The sequence below is a fragment of the Cetorhinus maximus genome, chromosome 11 (assembly GCF_964194155.1).
Source record: "Cetorhinus maximus chromosome 11, sCetMax3.hap1.1, whole genome shotgun sequence".
In the NCBI taxonomy this organism is placed as follows: Eukaryota; Metazoa; Chordata; class Chondrichthyes; order Lamniformes; family Cetorhinidae; genus Cetorhinus; species Cetorhinus maximus.
Window position 1 is genome coordinate 33,010,740 of NC_135889.1, and position 13,655 is coordinate 33,024,394.

The 13,655-nt window shown below is 40.9% G+C and overlaps 1 protein-coding gene across 9 annotated transcripts in view; it reads left to right on the forward strand.

The window, feature by feature from the left end:
- Positions 1 to 13,655, forward strand: part of LOC144686492 (diacylglycerol kinase beta-like) — a 691,325-nt gene that overhangs the window by 120,910 nt on the left and 556,760 nt on the right. For all 9 annotated transcript variants that reach the window (XM_078551766.1, XM_078551771.1, XM_078551773.1 and 6 more), the window contains one exon: positions 5,820 to 5,896. In XM_078551766.1, coding sequence (XP_078407892.1) covers positions 5,820 to 5,896 — 77 coding nt within the window. The remainder of the gene's footprint in view (positions 1 to 5,819; positions 5,897 to 13,655) is intronic.

The window sequence follows — 13,655 nt, forward strand, 5'->3', positions numbered from 1 at the left end:
GGCTGAGATGCATCATCCACTCGGCACTTCTGGCTGAAGATTGTTGCAAATGCTTCAGCCTTATCTTTTGCATCACCAGGTGAAAAGCCAAACTCAATTATCTGTCCAACTGGCCCCATTGAAGTCAGGTTTTTGAGCTGGTGTGTGGTAAGCATGTGTTCTGTGATGGTGTGTACTCAGAAGGAATCTGTTCCTCTGAGGACTTGTCATCCGAGAGGTTTATAGACTCTTGCTGCAGTCATGAAGGCCTTAACGGAAAACTAATACAGCAAGTCCTTGTTTTGCGTTGCACTGATTTTAAGTAGTTTCGCTATAAAATATTTGTATCAGGTCCCGTTTCCCCTATATAAATCCCAATTTTTTGCATTTTTTCTTGCGTCATTGCGCAGCCCACGTCGGTTCCTTTCAGGTAACATTGGGTTCTGTCGGCTCAGCACCATTGTTAGTAGTGTGGTATTTGAGGCAACATTATTTTTTTCAAAATAGAGGCATCCAGATCCAGAGTTTATTAAATTTTGGAGCTTTGCTGTGGGTGAGACCTTTAAATCACTTTTAAACATGAGTGAGAGACGCCCAGTAAGTGGTGGGAGTTTGCTTGCTGCATCAAAGAAAACAAGCAAAGCCACCAACCCAGCAGCGAAATTGGTTGTTTTAAAACACCTTGTGGCTGAGGAATGAGCAGTCAATATTGCTAGAGTGCTTGGGCTACCCCCTACGGTGCAACAGCCAGGTCTTCCCCCCCAAGCCAACATGCCCAGCATCAAGGCTCTAAATCACTCAAAGCCACCTCCAGCGAAACGCTTTAGGGATGTACTCAAAGCATCCCCAAATAAAACATCACCCTAACCCATCATCAGCAAGTTATTTCAGTTAGGAATGCACAGTGATGCACATGTATGGTACTGTATTTCAACTTGTACATTGTTTTCTTTCAGGGCACGAAATGTCTGACAGAACCCAACTCTAGCTTTAACATTGATTCCCATGGGAAACCATGATTCACTTAAAGCTGATTCACTTTAAAGTAGTGATTTTCAGGAATGCAACCACAACTTATAGTGAGGACTGACTATATATGGATCATATTTCAGAGCCTATTGAAATAAAGTCATCATGATTTGAGTGTTGTATAACTCGTGGATCACTGATATATAATTGTGCCAGCAGGTAGCTAGGTGGTCCCCATCTCCAATCTTTGATGACGAGGGATTCCAAAGCACCCCTGATCTGCCTCAATTCCTCTTCTGCAGATGTTAGCTAGGAAATTTGTGGAGGACTACCACCAGTGTTCTCTCTATCCCTAGTGTTTGACGCTGTGCTTACCTGATAGATTTGGTGTTTTTGGATATGGGTGAATGTCAGGAAGAGGCATCAAATTGTATAAGGATGAGGGTGAGTGGCAGTGGTGGAGATAGAGATAGGACCATAAGACATAGGAGCAGAAATTAGGCTTTTTGGCCCATCGAGTCTGCTCCACCATTCAGTCATGGCTGATAAGTTTCTCAACCCCATTCTCCTGCCTTCTCCCCGTAACCTTTGATCCCCTTACCAATCAAGAACCTATCTATCTCGGTCTTAAATACACTCAATGACCTGGCCTCCACAGCTTCTGTGGCAATGAATTCCATAGATTCACCACTCTCTGGCTAAAGAAGTTTCTCCTCATCTCTGTTCTAAAAGGTCTTCCCTTTACTCTGAGGCTGTGCCTTCCGGTCCTAGTCTCTCCTACTAATGGAAACATCTTCCCCACGTCCACTCCATCCAGGCCTTTCAGTATTCTGTAAGTTTCAATCAGATCCCCCTCATCCTTCTAAACTCCATCGAGTATAGACCCAGAGTTCTCAAACGTTCCTCATATGTTAAGCCTTTCATTCCTGGGATCATTCTCGTGAACCTCTTCTGGTCCCTCTCCAGGGCCAGCACATCCTTCCTGAGATACGGGGCCCAAAATTGCTCACAATATTCTAAATGTGGTCTGACCAGAGCCTTATAAAGCCTCAGCAGCACATCCCTGCTTTTATATTCTAGTCCTCTCAAAATAAATGCCAACATTGCATTTGCCTTCCTAACTACCGACTCAACCTGCAAGTTAACCTTAAGAGAATCCTGGACTAGGTCTCCCAAGTCCCTTTGCGCTCCAGATTTCTGAATTCTCTCCCCATTTAGAAAATAGTCTATGCCTCTATTCTACCTACCAAAGTGCATGATCTCACACTTCCCCACATTGTATTCCATCTGCCACTTCTTTGCCCATTCTCCTAACCTGTCTAAATCTTTCTGCAGCCTCCCCGCCTCCTCAGTACTACCTGTCCCTCCACCTATCTTTGTATCATCTGCAAACTTAGCCAGGATGCCCTCAGTTCATTTCATCTAGATCATTAATGTATAAAGTGAAAAGTTGTGGTCCCAACACTGACCCCTGCGGAACTCCACTAGTCACCAGTTGCCATCCTGAGAAGGACCCCCTTATCCCCACTCTCTGCCTCCTGCCAGACAGCCAATCTTCTATCCATGCTAGTACCTTGCCTCTAACACCATGGGCTCTCATCTTACTGAGCAGCCTCCTGTGCAGCACCTTGTCAAAGGCCTTCTGGAAGTCCAAGTAGATAACATCCATTGGCTCTCCTTTGTCTAACCTGCTCGTTACCTCCTCAAAGAATTCTAACAGATTTGTCAGGCTTGACCTCCCCTTGATGAAACCATGCTGACTTTGCCCGATTTTACCATGCACTTCCAAGTATTCTGAAATCTCATCCTTAATAATGGACTCTAAAATCTTACCAACGACCGAAGTCAGGCTAATCGGCCTGTAATTTCCCGTCTTTTGCCTAACTCCCTTCTTAAACGGGGGTTACATTAGCAATTTTCCAGTCCTCTGGGACCCTCCCTGACTCCAGTGATTCCTGAAAGATCACCACTAACGCCTCCACTATCTCTTCACACTGGCACATCCAATTTCCAGTATTAACCATTTGATCAATGGTGTGCGTTCACTACAGTCCCCACCACTTAAACCATCACGTTTACAGCGATCAAAAAGCACAAACCATTTCTGTTCATGTCAATCTAAAAAAAAGTTCCACTGTGTTAAATGTGCTGGATGCTCTGGGCAGAAACAGGCTCAGTGCTGTGGTTCACAACTCATTAAGGTGAAATTACCTTGTATAGTTACTGAGTATTGACTGGTTCCTGGGTACAGCATGCACTACTCAGCCTTGACTGCAATAGAAAAGTAAATAACATTTTGTTAATGTTCAAAGTAGCCATCCACCAATTTCAACTCATGTCCTATGACTGTCATTGCCTATTCTTACATCTGAACTTTCACTTATCATTTATTTTCCACTTTTTAATTATAACTATCTCTGGAATATTCTAAAATATCCGAAGTCATGATATATTGTGACAAAGGAATCTTGATAAATTATTAATACATGGCTGTTGATATTTTAGCCTTAAATTAATTTCATTAATAATTCAGTTCTTTTTTCTGAGCATCGAATTTTCCAGATGGAGAGTATAAATGATCCATTAGATCTAACCAGCAAATCGAGTGAGAGCTAATATGCCCGCTAGCATGGGTATGAGAAGTATGAAAATTAAATATGAAAGCATTTGGTATTTATTAACATTTGTTTACACTTTATTTGTAGGACTATTGAGAAGGGCAGATAAATGGGGCTAATTGGATAGCTCTTTCAAAGAGCTGGAACAGGCACAATGGAGTGAATGGCTCCTCCCTGTGCTTTCTGATTCTAGAATTCTAGCTGTAATGGAGATTTAGCTAAGACTGCAGTGTTTTTGTAATAAAATTATAATCCTATAGACTGTATAATGAAGTTTGATATCTTGGTATCTGACTATTTAACACATGGTTTCTGTTGAGGCTTATTTATTATTTCTTGATAGATGCCACACAATCTTAAATTTGCATGTAATTCACAAGATCACATGTTGGTTATGTATAAAGTTGACTCGAGATTGACATAAATTTAACTGACGATTGGTACCTTTTGCTTCTATTTGGTGACCCACATTGCTTATACAGATAGAATACCTCAAATACGGCTACCTGAAAACTGGCGGTGTCCGAAAACAGGACATGTTTTCCCATGCTCCAGTGAACCTTGACCCCACCCAACCCAGCTCGGAAAGGTTTAGTACTGATTGGCTTCACGCGCCTGACATTTCCTGTGATCCAGCAAACCTTGACTCCATCTAATCCAGTGCCGATGTGGCAGAGGTGGTTCAACTCACCTAGGAAGAACAAAAGACTCTTGCAGAATGAGGTAGAATATTTAGCTATGTATTCTACTTGGGATCAGGACATATGTCTATTCTTTCTACAGTACAGGCTCATGCTTTAGGGTGTCACCAATAAGGCCACCCAAATAGAAGCCAGTTCCATGGGCACTGGTTGCCTTCTTGCAGCTGGACCAAGTCAGTTCATAGAGCATTACTGAAGAATACTGTACAATCTTGCAAGAATGAAAAAAAAAGTGGTTTTCAGTTACAACTACAGGGTATTTTTAACATCATTTCAATTTGATTGATCTATTCTCATTTTAAACAGGGTGCACTGATGGGGGAGGCATGAAAGAGTTATTAAATCCAATGTGTGAGAAGTGAATTAATATCAGTAGCAACATGGCCATTCATCAAAAGTGCTTTGCAGTCATATCAGTTTGTTTTCGTGTCCCCTATTCACTAAATTAAGGCGTTCTGGTTTGAATTGAGGCATTCTGCTTTTTTTCTGAAAACTGGCAAGTTCCGAGGTTGCCAGATTTGAAGTACCCTACCTGTATTGGAATTTATCTCATTTTGAATTGAAAATAATCTTTCAGGTTGACAACACCAAAATATGCTAATTTACTCTGTGGTTTTATGGTCTTTTCAGTGTGATTTTTCCATTCACGATTAACCCATTTTTAATTTTCAGAACTTGTGATAGTGACACTTGAGTATGGATGGTTAACATGGATGAGCAAACCTATTCAAGTCCTACTCAAGTCAATGGGAGAGTGTTTAATATTTGTACCTATTTGTTTGGTTCTTTATTGTTACTGATGGCCATTAGCTCTAGATCATTAGTGTGCTGTGCAATTACAATAACAAGCCCCACTTTGATAGCTGCTCTTTGTGTATTCAGTGCCTCAGTGCTTCAGTGAAATGCCTCGGCTAAGTAAGGAGAAAACATGTCAATTTTATATCGCTTTGAAGTTGCCATTGCCAATATTGCTCTTAATCGCAGATGGAGTGTTCAGATACAGTAAAAAAAATGACGAAGTTCAGCTTCGAATTTAAATCATACTGGATTATATTAAATGATTAAAAATAGCAATTTCTTTTGAAAAGATTGTGACATGCTGATTTCTATGTAGGATGATGTTGGATCAAAGCATTTGCATCACTGTGTAAAACATCTAGTGTCAATTCAACTGTACAAGCTGTGAGGCATAGTTATCAGTTTTGCCTAGGTGGTAACCTGGCCAATTGGAATGCTGCCCAAATCTTTCGTCCAGTGAAATTACTGGAAAACAAATTGGGCAAATTTCACAAAGTCAAGAGATCCATTCTACCAGGCTATAGCCCAGTTTGTGAACCCAATTACCCCAAATGTATTTTTCTTTATGATGAAATTACCATTTAACACGTTCGGGAAATGACAACCAACCTATATCAGGTGATTGGCTGAAGTATTTTCCTTTACTGTGAATGTGAAGTGCAAAGACAAGAAGTGCCACAGCATTTCAGAATTGAAGCCTAGGACAAAATTAACATTTGAGTGGCTTTAATTTTACATGAAATTTCCTTTGCAGATTCCTCAAAGAAACTGAAAGATGTGCTGGGGGAGTTTCATGGAGATGGGGTGCTATCCAAATATAACCCAAAGCAGGTAACAATAACTTCTCTCCTTTCACTGTATTTATGTATATAATTATAGCACAAGTGCTATAATTGACCCACGCAGTGCTGAATGTTCTTTGTAGCTTTCAAAATAACGATTCCTGTGGAGTAGAACAAAATAAATATATGAAAGTAGAACATTTTTATTAACTTGCAATTTTCGTGAACTGTGATAATTTAGCCATCTGATATCTTGATTATCCTCAAATGATCCTTTTGCAATAGTAGTTATGAAAATATTATTGTTATTGCTATATTCTCTGCATAGCATTGATTGCACTTACCATTGCTCCTATTCGTAATGGTAATTTAACTTCTCATATAGTAAAGACTGCAGTTGTTAATTTTGCCCTCCATCAATGTGTACCTTTCTTTAATTAGTGGTACTAATGAAGTAATAAAACTGTCTATTCTTTTTAGTGAAATAGCATTAGACTGTAAGGATGATCAGATTGGGATTTTGAGTTATGCAGTTTATTTAATATTAATTATAAGTTAAACACACTGATGACTCCTGTCACATCAAAGCTCCAATTGTTTCATTTGGTACTCGTACTGAATAACAGAGATTTTAAGACAAGGGCTGTTTTAATTAGTATATAGATAAAATATATTAAGTAGTATGCTGGAGTCATACTGCCAAGAAGGACTCCAGTTTTGACCCTGGTCTAGGCTGAGTAAACTAATCTCAGCCTGGCAATGATCAAGTCGTTACACTTGTCCTCTATTTCCCCTGGGTTAAATACTCTCTAGACAAGGTAGTAGAAGGTTGTTCTGTTTTTGGGCAGTCATGGGATATGGGCATCACTCACTAGGCCAGCATTTATTGCTCATCCCTAGTTGCCCTTGAGAAGGTGGTGATAAGCCACTGCCTTGAATTGCTGCTGCCCAGGCACACCCACAGTGCTGTTGGGAAGGGAGTTACAGGATTTTGACCCAGCAACAGTAAAGGAATATAGTTCCATGTCAGGATGGTGTGCTTGGAGGGAAACTTGCAGTTTGTGGTGTTCCCATGCATCTGCTGCCCTTGTTCTTCTAGGTGGTGGAGGTTGTGCATTTGGAAGGTGCTGCATTACCTCTTGTAGATGGTGCACACTGCCACCATTTTGCGCTAGTGATGGAAGGAATGAATGTTTAAGGTAGTGATGCTTTGACTTGGTTAATGTCGAGCTTCTTGAGTGTCAGTGGAGCTGCACTCATCCAGGCAAGTGTAAAATATTCCATCACACTCTTGATATGTGCATTGTAAATGGTGAACAGACTTTAAGAAGTCAGGAGGTGAGTTATTCTCTGTAGAAGTCCCAGCCTCTGACCTGCTCTTTTAGCTATAGTATTTATATGGCTGGTCTAGTTCAGTTTTGGTCAATGGGTGCCCCCAGGATGTTGATAGTAGGGGATTCAGCAATGGTAATGCCATTGAATATCAAAGGAAGATGGTTAGATTCTCTCTTGTTGGAGCTGGTAATCATGTGCCGCAAACGTTACTTCCCACTTAACAGCCTGACTCTGACAGTAGCAACAATAGCAAGCCTGATGATTGGGAGTGTTTTAGAAACAAGCAGAGAGCCACCAAAAAGTTGATAAAATTGGAAAAATAGAATATGAGAGCAAACTAGCCATGAATATAAGAACAGATTGTATGGGCTTCTATAAGTTTATAAAAAGGAAGAAAATAGTTGTTTGCCCTTGAGAAACAGAGACAGGAGAAATTATTGTAAGGAATGAGGAAATTGCAAAGACATTAAACAAATATTTTCTGTCTTCACAGTATAAGAAACAAGTTTCATACCAGAAGTAGATGGTAACCTAGGGGCTAAAAAGAGTGAGGAAATTAATATCAGCAGAGAAACAGTACTGGCGAAACTTGAGACTAATCTCCAGGACCTGATGGCCTACACTCTGGGTTCTAAAAGAGATAGCTGCAGAGACAGTGGATGTGCTGGCTATGATTTTCCAAAATTCCTTAGATTTGGGAATGGTTCCATTAGATTGGAAGTAGGCAAATGTTACACCACTTTTCAAGAAAGGAGGGGGAGAGAAAACAATGAACTACAAGCCAGTTAGCGTAACATGAGTTGTTGGGAGAATGCTGGAATGTATTATTAAGGAAGTCTTTAACAACGCACTTAGGAAAGCATAGTATGGTTAGAACAAATCAAGGTGGTTTTACTAAGGGTAAATCCTGTTTGGCAAATTTATTAGAGTTTTTTGAGGATGTAACCAGAAGGGTAGATAAAAGGGAACCAATAAATGTAGTATACCTGGATTTCCAAAAGAATTTGATGTGCTACACAAAAGGTTAATAGGCAAGATAAAGGACAAAGGCTCATGGAGCGGAGGGTAGTATTTTAGCACGGTATTGGTTATTGGATAGAAAGCAGAAAGTGGGCATAAATGGGGCTTTTTCAAATTGGCAGGCAGTGACTATTGGAGTGTCACAACGATTAGTGCTGGGGCCCCAGCTATTTACAATCTATTATTAATGACTTAGATGAAGGGACAGTAATGCATCAAAATTTGCTGATAATACCAAGCTAGGTGCGAAGGTAAGTTACCAGGAGGACACATGGAGGCTGCAAAGAGATATTGACAGGTTAAGCAAGTGGGTAACAAGATAGCAGATGCAGTATAATGTAGGGAAGTGCGAAGTTATTCACTTTGGTCATAAGAATAGAAACAAAATATGTTTTAAAAGGTGTGAAACTTGTAAGTGTTGATGTTCAAAGAGACTTGGGTGTGCTTGTACAAGGCGCGCAGAAAGTTAGCATGCAGGTGCAGCAAGCAATTAGCAAGACAAATGGCATGTTGATCTTTTTGTAAAGGGATTGGAGTACAAGAATAAAGAAGCCTTGCTACGGTTGCACAGGGTTTGGGTGAGACCACATCTGGAATACTGTGTGCAGTTTTGGCCTCCACATTTAAGAAAATATGTACTTGCATTGAAGGTAGTACAGCGAAAGTTCACTAGATTGGCCCCTGAGATGAGGGGGTTGTACTATGATGACATGTTGAGTAAATTGGTCTTTTATTCTCTGGAGTTTAGAAGAATGAGACACGATCTCATTGAAACCTACAAAATTTTGAGGTGGCTTTATAGGATAGACGCTGAGAAATTGTTTCTGCTGGCTGGGAAGTCTAAAACACGAGGGCACAGTCTCAGGGTAAGGGGCCAATTATTTCGGACTGAGATGAGAAATTACTTCACTCAAAGGCTTGTGAATGTTTGGAATTCTCTTTATAGGGTTGTGAACACTCCATTGTTGAATACATGTAAGGCTGGAGTAGACAGATTTTTGGTCTTTCCGAGAATTAAAGATATGTGGGGAGCAGGCAGGAAAATGGAGTTGAAGCCCAAGATCAGCCATGATAAGATTGAATGACAGAGCAGGCTCGATGGGCCATATGTTCTACTCCTGGCTCCTATTGTGTTCTTATGAATGTTGTCTAGGCCTTGCTGCATGTGGGCATGGACTGTCAGCATCTGAGGTGTTTCAAATCTAACTGAACAATCTGTGCAATCATCAGCCAAAATTTGATCTTATGTTGGAGGGCAGCTGAAGATGGTTGGACCGAAGACTCTACCCTGAGAAACTCCAGCAGTGATGTGCTGGACTGAGAAGATGGTTCTCCAATAACCTCAACCATCTTCCTTCGTGTTGGGTATGAATCCAACCAGTGGAGCATTTTCCCCCTGACTCCCATTGACTTCAGTTTTGCTAGGCTTCCTTGATGCCAAACTTGGCCAAATGCTGCCTTTTTGACAAGAGCAGCCACTCTCACCTCAATCCAGCTCTTTTGTCCATGCTTGCAGACCAAGGCTGTAATGAGGTCTGGAACTGAATGCTCCTGACAGAGCTCAAACCAAGCACTGAGTGAGCAGGTTGTTGTGGAGTAAGTGCTGCTTGACACCAGCGTCAATGACATCTTCTATAACTTTGCTGATAATTAAGAGCAGACTGATAGGATGGTAATTGACCAAATTGGATTTGTCCTCCTTTTGTTGACGAGAGAATTTTTGATATTTTTGGGTAGATGTAGTGAAGCAGCTTGACTTAAAGGCTGCCTAGTTCTAGAATACAAGTCTTCAGTAATACAGCTGGGATGTTGTCATGGCCAATAGCTGTTGCTGCATACAGAATGTTCAGCTGTTTCCTGATATCATGTAGAGTGAATCAAATTGGCAGAAGACTAGAATCTATGATGCTGGGGATCGCAGGAAGTGGCCAAGATGGATCGTCCTCTTAGCAATTTTGGCTGAAGATGGTTGTCATTTGCACAAATGTGGGTGGCGTGTCTGGTTTGATACAACTGAATGGCTTGCTTGACCATTTCAGAGGGTCTGTAAAGAGTCAGCCACATTGCTATAGGTTTTGAGGCACATGTAGGCTTGACTGGTTAAGGACTGCAGATTATCATCCCTGAAGGACATTCGTGAACCAGATGGCTTTTTACGACAACCAGGTAGTTTCACAAATGTTACTAATGAGACTAGCTTTTTTTATTCTAGATTTATGAATGAATTGAATTTAAATTCCCCGAGCTGCCATGGTGGGATTTGAACTGATGTCTTCAGAGCATTAGTCTGAGCCTCTAAATTAGTCATTCAGTAACATTACCACTATGCTATTGTCCTCTTAAAATAGCCTCTGTTCTTGTAACAATTCTATAAACAAATATGAATAAATTACTTACTATTTAGCTGATTCTTAATGAACAATCAATGGAGTCAGTCCTTTAATTACTCTTCTGGTGTAAACCTTTTTCAGTTTGTAAATTTTTATTTCAGAAATGGTTTTTTTGCACTTTTGTACCTGGACTTGAATTTCCTTTTTAATTGAGTGAAGGCAGATATATTCATAACAAAAATCTCTCAGTGGCAAAGTGTGTATGCTGTGTTTGAGGGCAGAGGGAAATTTTGAAAAAAAAATTAAATGTTGAATAATAAAGTGCAGCAGCAATAGACTACAATGATGATATGCAGAGCACTCAAATTTTAGTGCAATAAATGGATTTTAGTTGGGGGGGTTATTCATTGTGTGGATATGGGCATTGCTAGCAAAGCCAGCATTTATTGCTCATCCCTGGTTACCCTCAGGGTGACGGCGAACCAACTTCTTGAGCCACTGCAGCCCATGTTGTGAAGATACTCCCTGACTGCTATTATATAGGGAGTCCCTGGATTTTAACCCTGCAGCATGTGAACTTGGAGTTGGTGATGTTCCATTGCACATGCTGCCCTTGTCCTTCTAGTTGATGGAGATTGCAATTTTGGGAGATGCTGCAGAAGCAGCCTCGGTGAGTTGCTGCTGTGCAACCTGTAGATAGTGCATAATGCCTCCACAGTATGGTAGTGATGGAGGGAATGAATGTTGAAGATGGTGGCTGCACAGCTGAGTATGTGGACTGCTTTATCCTGGATGTTGTTCAGCTTCTTGAGTATTGTTGTTTCTGCACCTCACAAGGCAAGAAGAGAGTATCCTATCACACTTCTGATTTGTGCTTCCTAAGTAGTTAAGAAAGGCATTGGAATGAAGGAGATGAGCTACTTGTCACATAGTCCCTGACCTGCTGTATTAGCTGTAGCATTTATGTGGCTGGTCCAGTTGAGTTTCTGGTCAGTTGGTGACTCCCAGGATGTTGACAGTGGTGCGTATTCAGCTATGGCAATGGCATATATCTTGAAGGGAAATGGTCAGACTCACTCTCTTGTTGAAGATCATAATTGCACGCCACATTTGTTCAGGTTCATGATAATTTCCTTGCTTTTGTACTCTCTGCCTCCATTACTGAAGTCAAGGACTGTCTATCCCTTTTTAACCACTTTCTCCAACCTGCCCTGCCACCTTCAAAGATTTATGCAACTATACCCTTGGGTGTCTCTGTTCTTGTGCCCACTTTAGAGTTGTACCTTTTTCATTTCTATTGCCTCTCCTTGTTCTTCCTACCAAAATGTATCACTTCAACATTTCCCTGCATTAAATTTCACCTGCCACATGTCCACCCATTCCACCAGCCTGTCTGTGTTCTCTTGAAGTCTATCATTATCCTCCTCAAAGATCACAATGTTTCGAAGTTTTGCTTCATCTGCACATTTTGCAATTGTGCCCTGTATACCCAAGTCTAAGTCATTAATGTGTATCAAGAAAAGTAGTAGTCCTAGTGCTGACTCCAGATGAACCCCACTGGATACTTTCTTAAAGTCAGGAAAACAGCCGTTTACCACTCCTCTCTGTTTTCTCAGCCAACTTTGTATCTGTGCTGCTGCTGTTACCTTTTTTCATTGGGCTTCAACTCTACTGGCAAGTCTGTTACATGATACTTTATCACATGCCTTTTGGAAGTTTGAATAGACCACTTAACTGCATTACCTTCAGCCCTTGGTTATCTCAACAAAAACTCAATCAAGTTAGTTAAACATGATTTTGCTTAAACAAATCCAGGCTGGCTTTTTGTCCAAGTGACTGTTAATTTTGCCCTGGGTTATTTGTTTTGAAAAGCTTTATCACCATTGAGGTTAGACTGATTGATTGATTGGACTGGACTTGTTGGGTTTGTCCTTACACTTGCTCCAAACAGGGGTGTGAACATTTGTCATTCTCCAGTATTCAGGCATCACCCCTGTCTTGAAGGAAGATTAGAAGACTACGTATGGCCAGTATCTCCCCAGTTTCCACCCTTACTTCCCTCTGCATCCTCTGATGCATCCCATTCAGTCCTGGTGACTTATCAATTTTAAGTACAGTCAGCCTTTCTAACGCCTCTATCAATTTTAGCCCATCCAATATTTTAACAATTCTTCATTATGACATGGACTGTATCTTTTTTCTTGATTAAAGACAGATGCAAAGTACTTGTATAGCACCCCCGCAATGCTTTCTGGCCCCATGTGTAGATTTTTTTTGTTCCTAATTGCCCTGCTCCCCCCCCCCGCTCCCCTCTTTATTATCTTTTTTGCTACATATATGGCTATGGAAGACTTTTGGATTTTCATGTGTGTTAGCTCCCACGCTCTTCTGATACACTCTCTCTCTTTGCCTCACTTTCTTTTGTACTTCCCTCCTGAACTTCCTATATTCTGTTCTCACTTTTATTATCCATTTCACGTCTGCCATATGCACCCTTGTTCTGCTTCATCTTACTCTGTGGTGGGATTTTCCAGCCCTGGTCACCGCTGGGATCGTCTGGCTCTGCCAAAAGTCAATGGCTGGGCTGCTGAATGTCCCGCGGCGGATCCTGCCATGACGGGGCCGGAAAATCCTGGCCTGTATCTCATTCTTCAGCCAGGGAGCTCTGACTTTGTCTCTCAGTTTTCCCTCATGGGAATATATCTTGACTATATCTGAACCAGCTCTCCTTTAAAGCAGACGATTGTCCTGTTGCAGTTTTGACTGCCAATCTATCAATCCAATTTACCCAGGATAGATCAGTTCTCAACCTCTGAAATTTATCCTCTTCCAATTCAGCATTTTCACTCTAGATTCAACAAAAATATACTCCATTTAAAAAAACTCAGCCCAGCATGAAAAATCCATCTGTGGCTCACCAGTGCAGTTAACGGTGGTTTTAGATTAAAGGAAGAGGCTTATAATGTTGCAAAGAATAGTAGTAAGGTGTGTTTTAGAAGCTAGCAAAGGACAAACAAAAATTCAATAAAAAGGGAAAAAGTAGAATATGGGAGTAAACTATTCCGGAATATGAAAGCAGACAAGTGTATGAAAAGCAGGGGAATGTCTTAAATAAATGTTTGC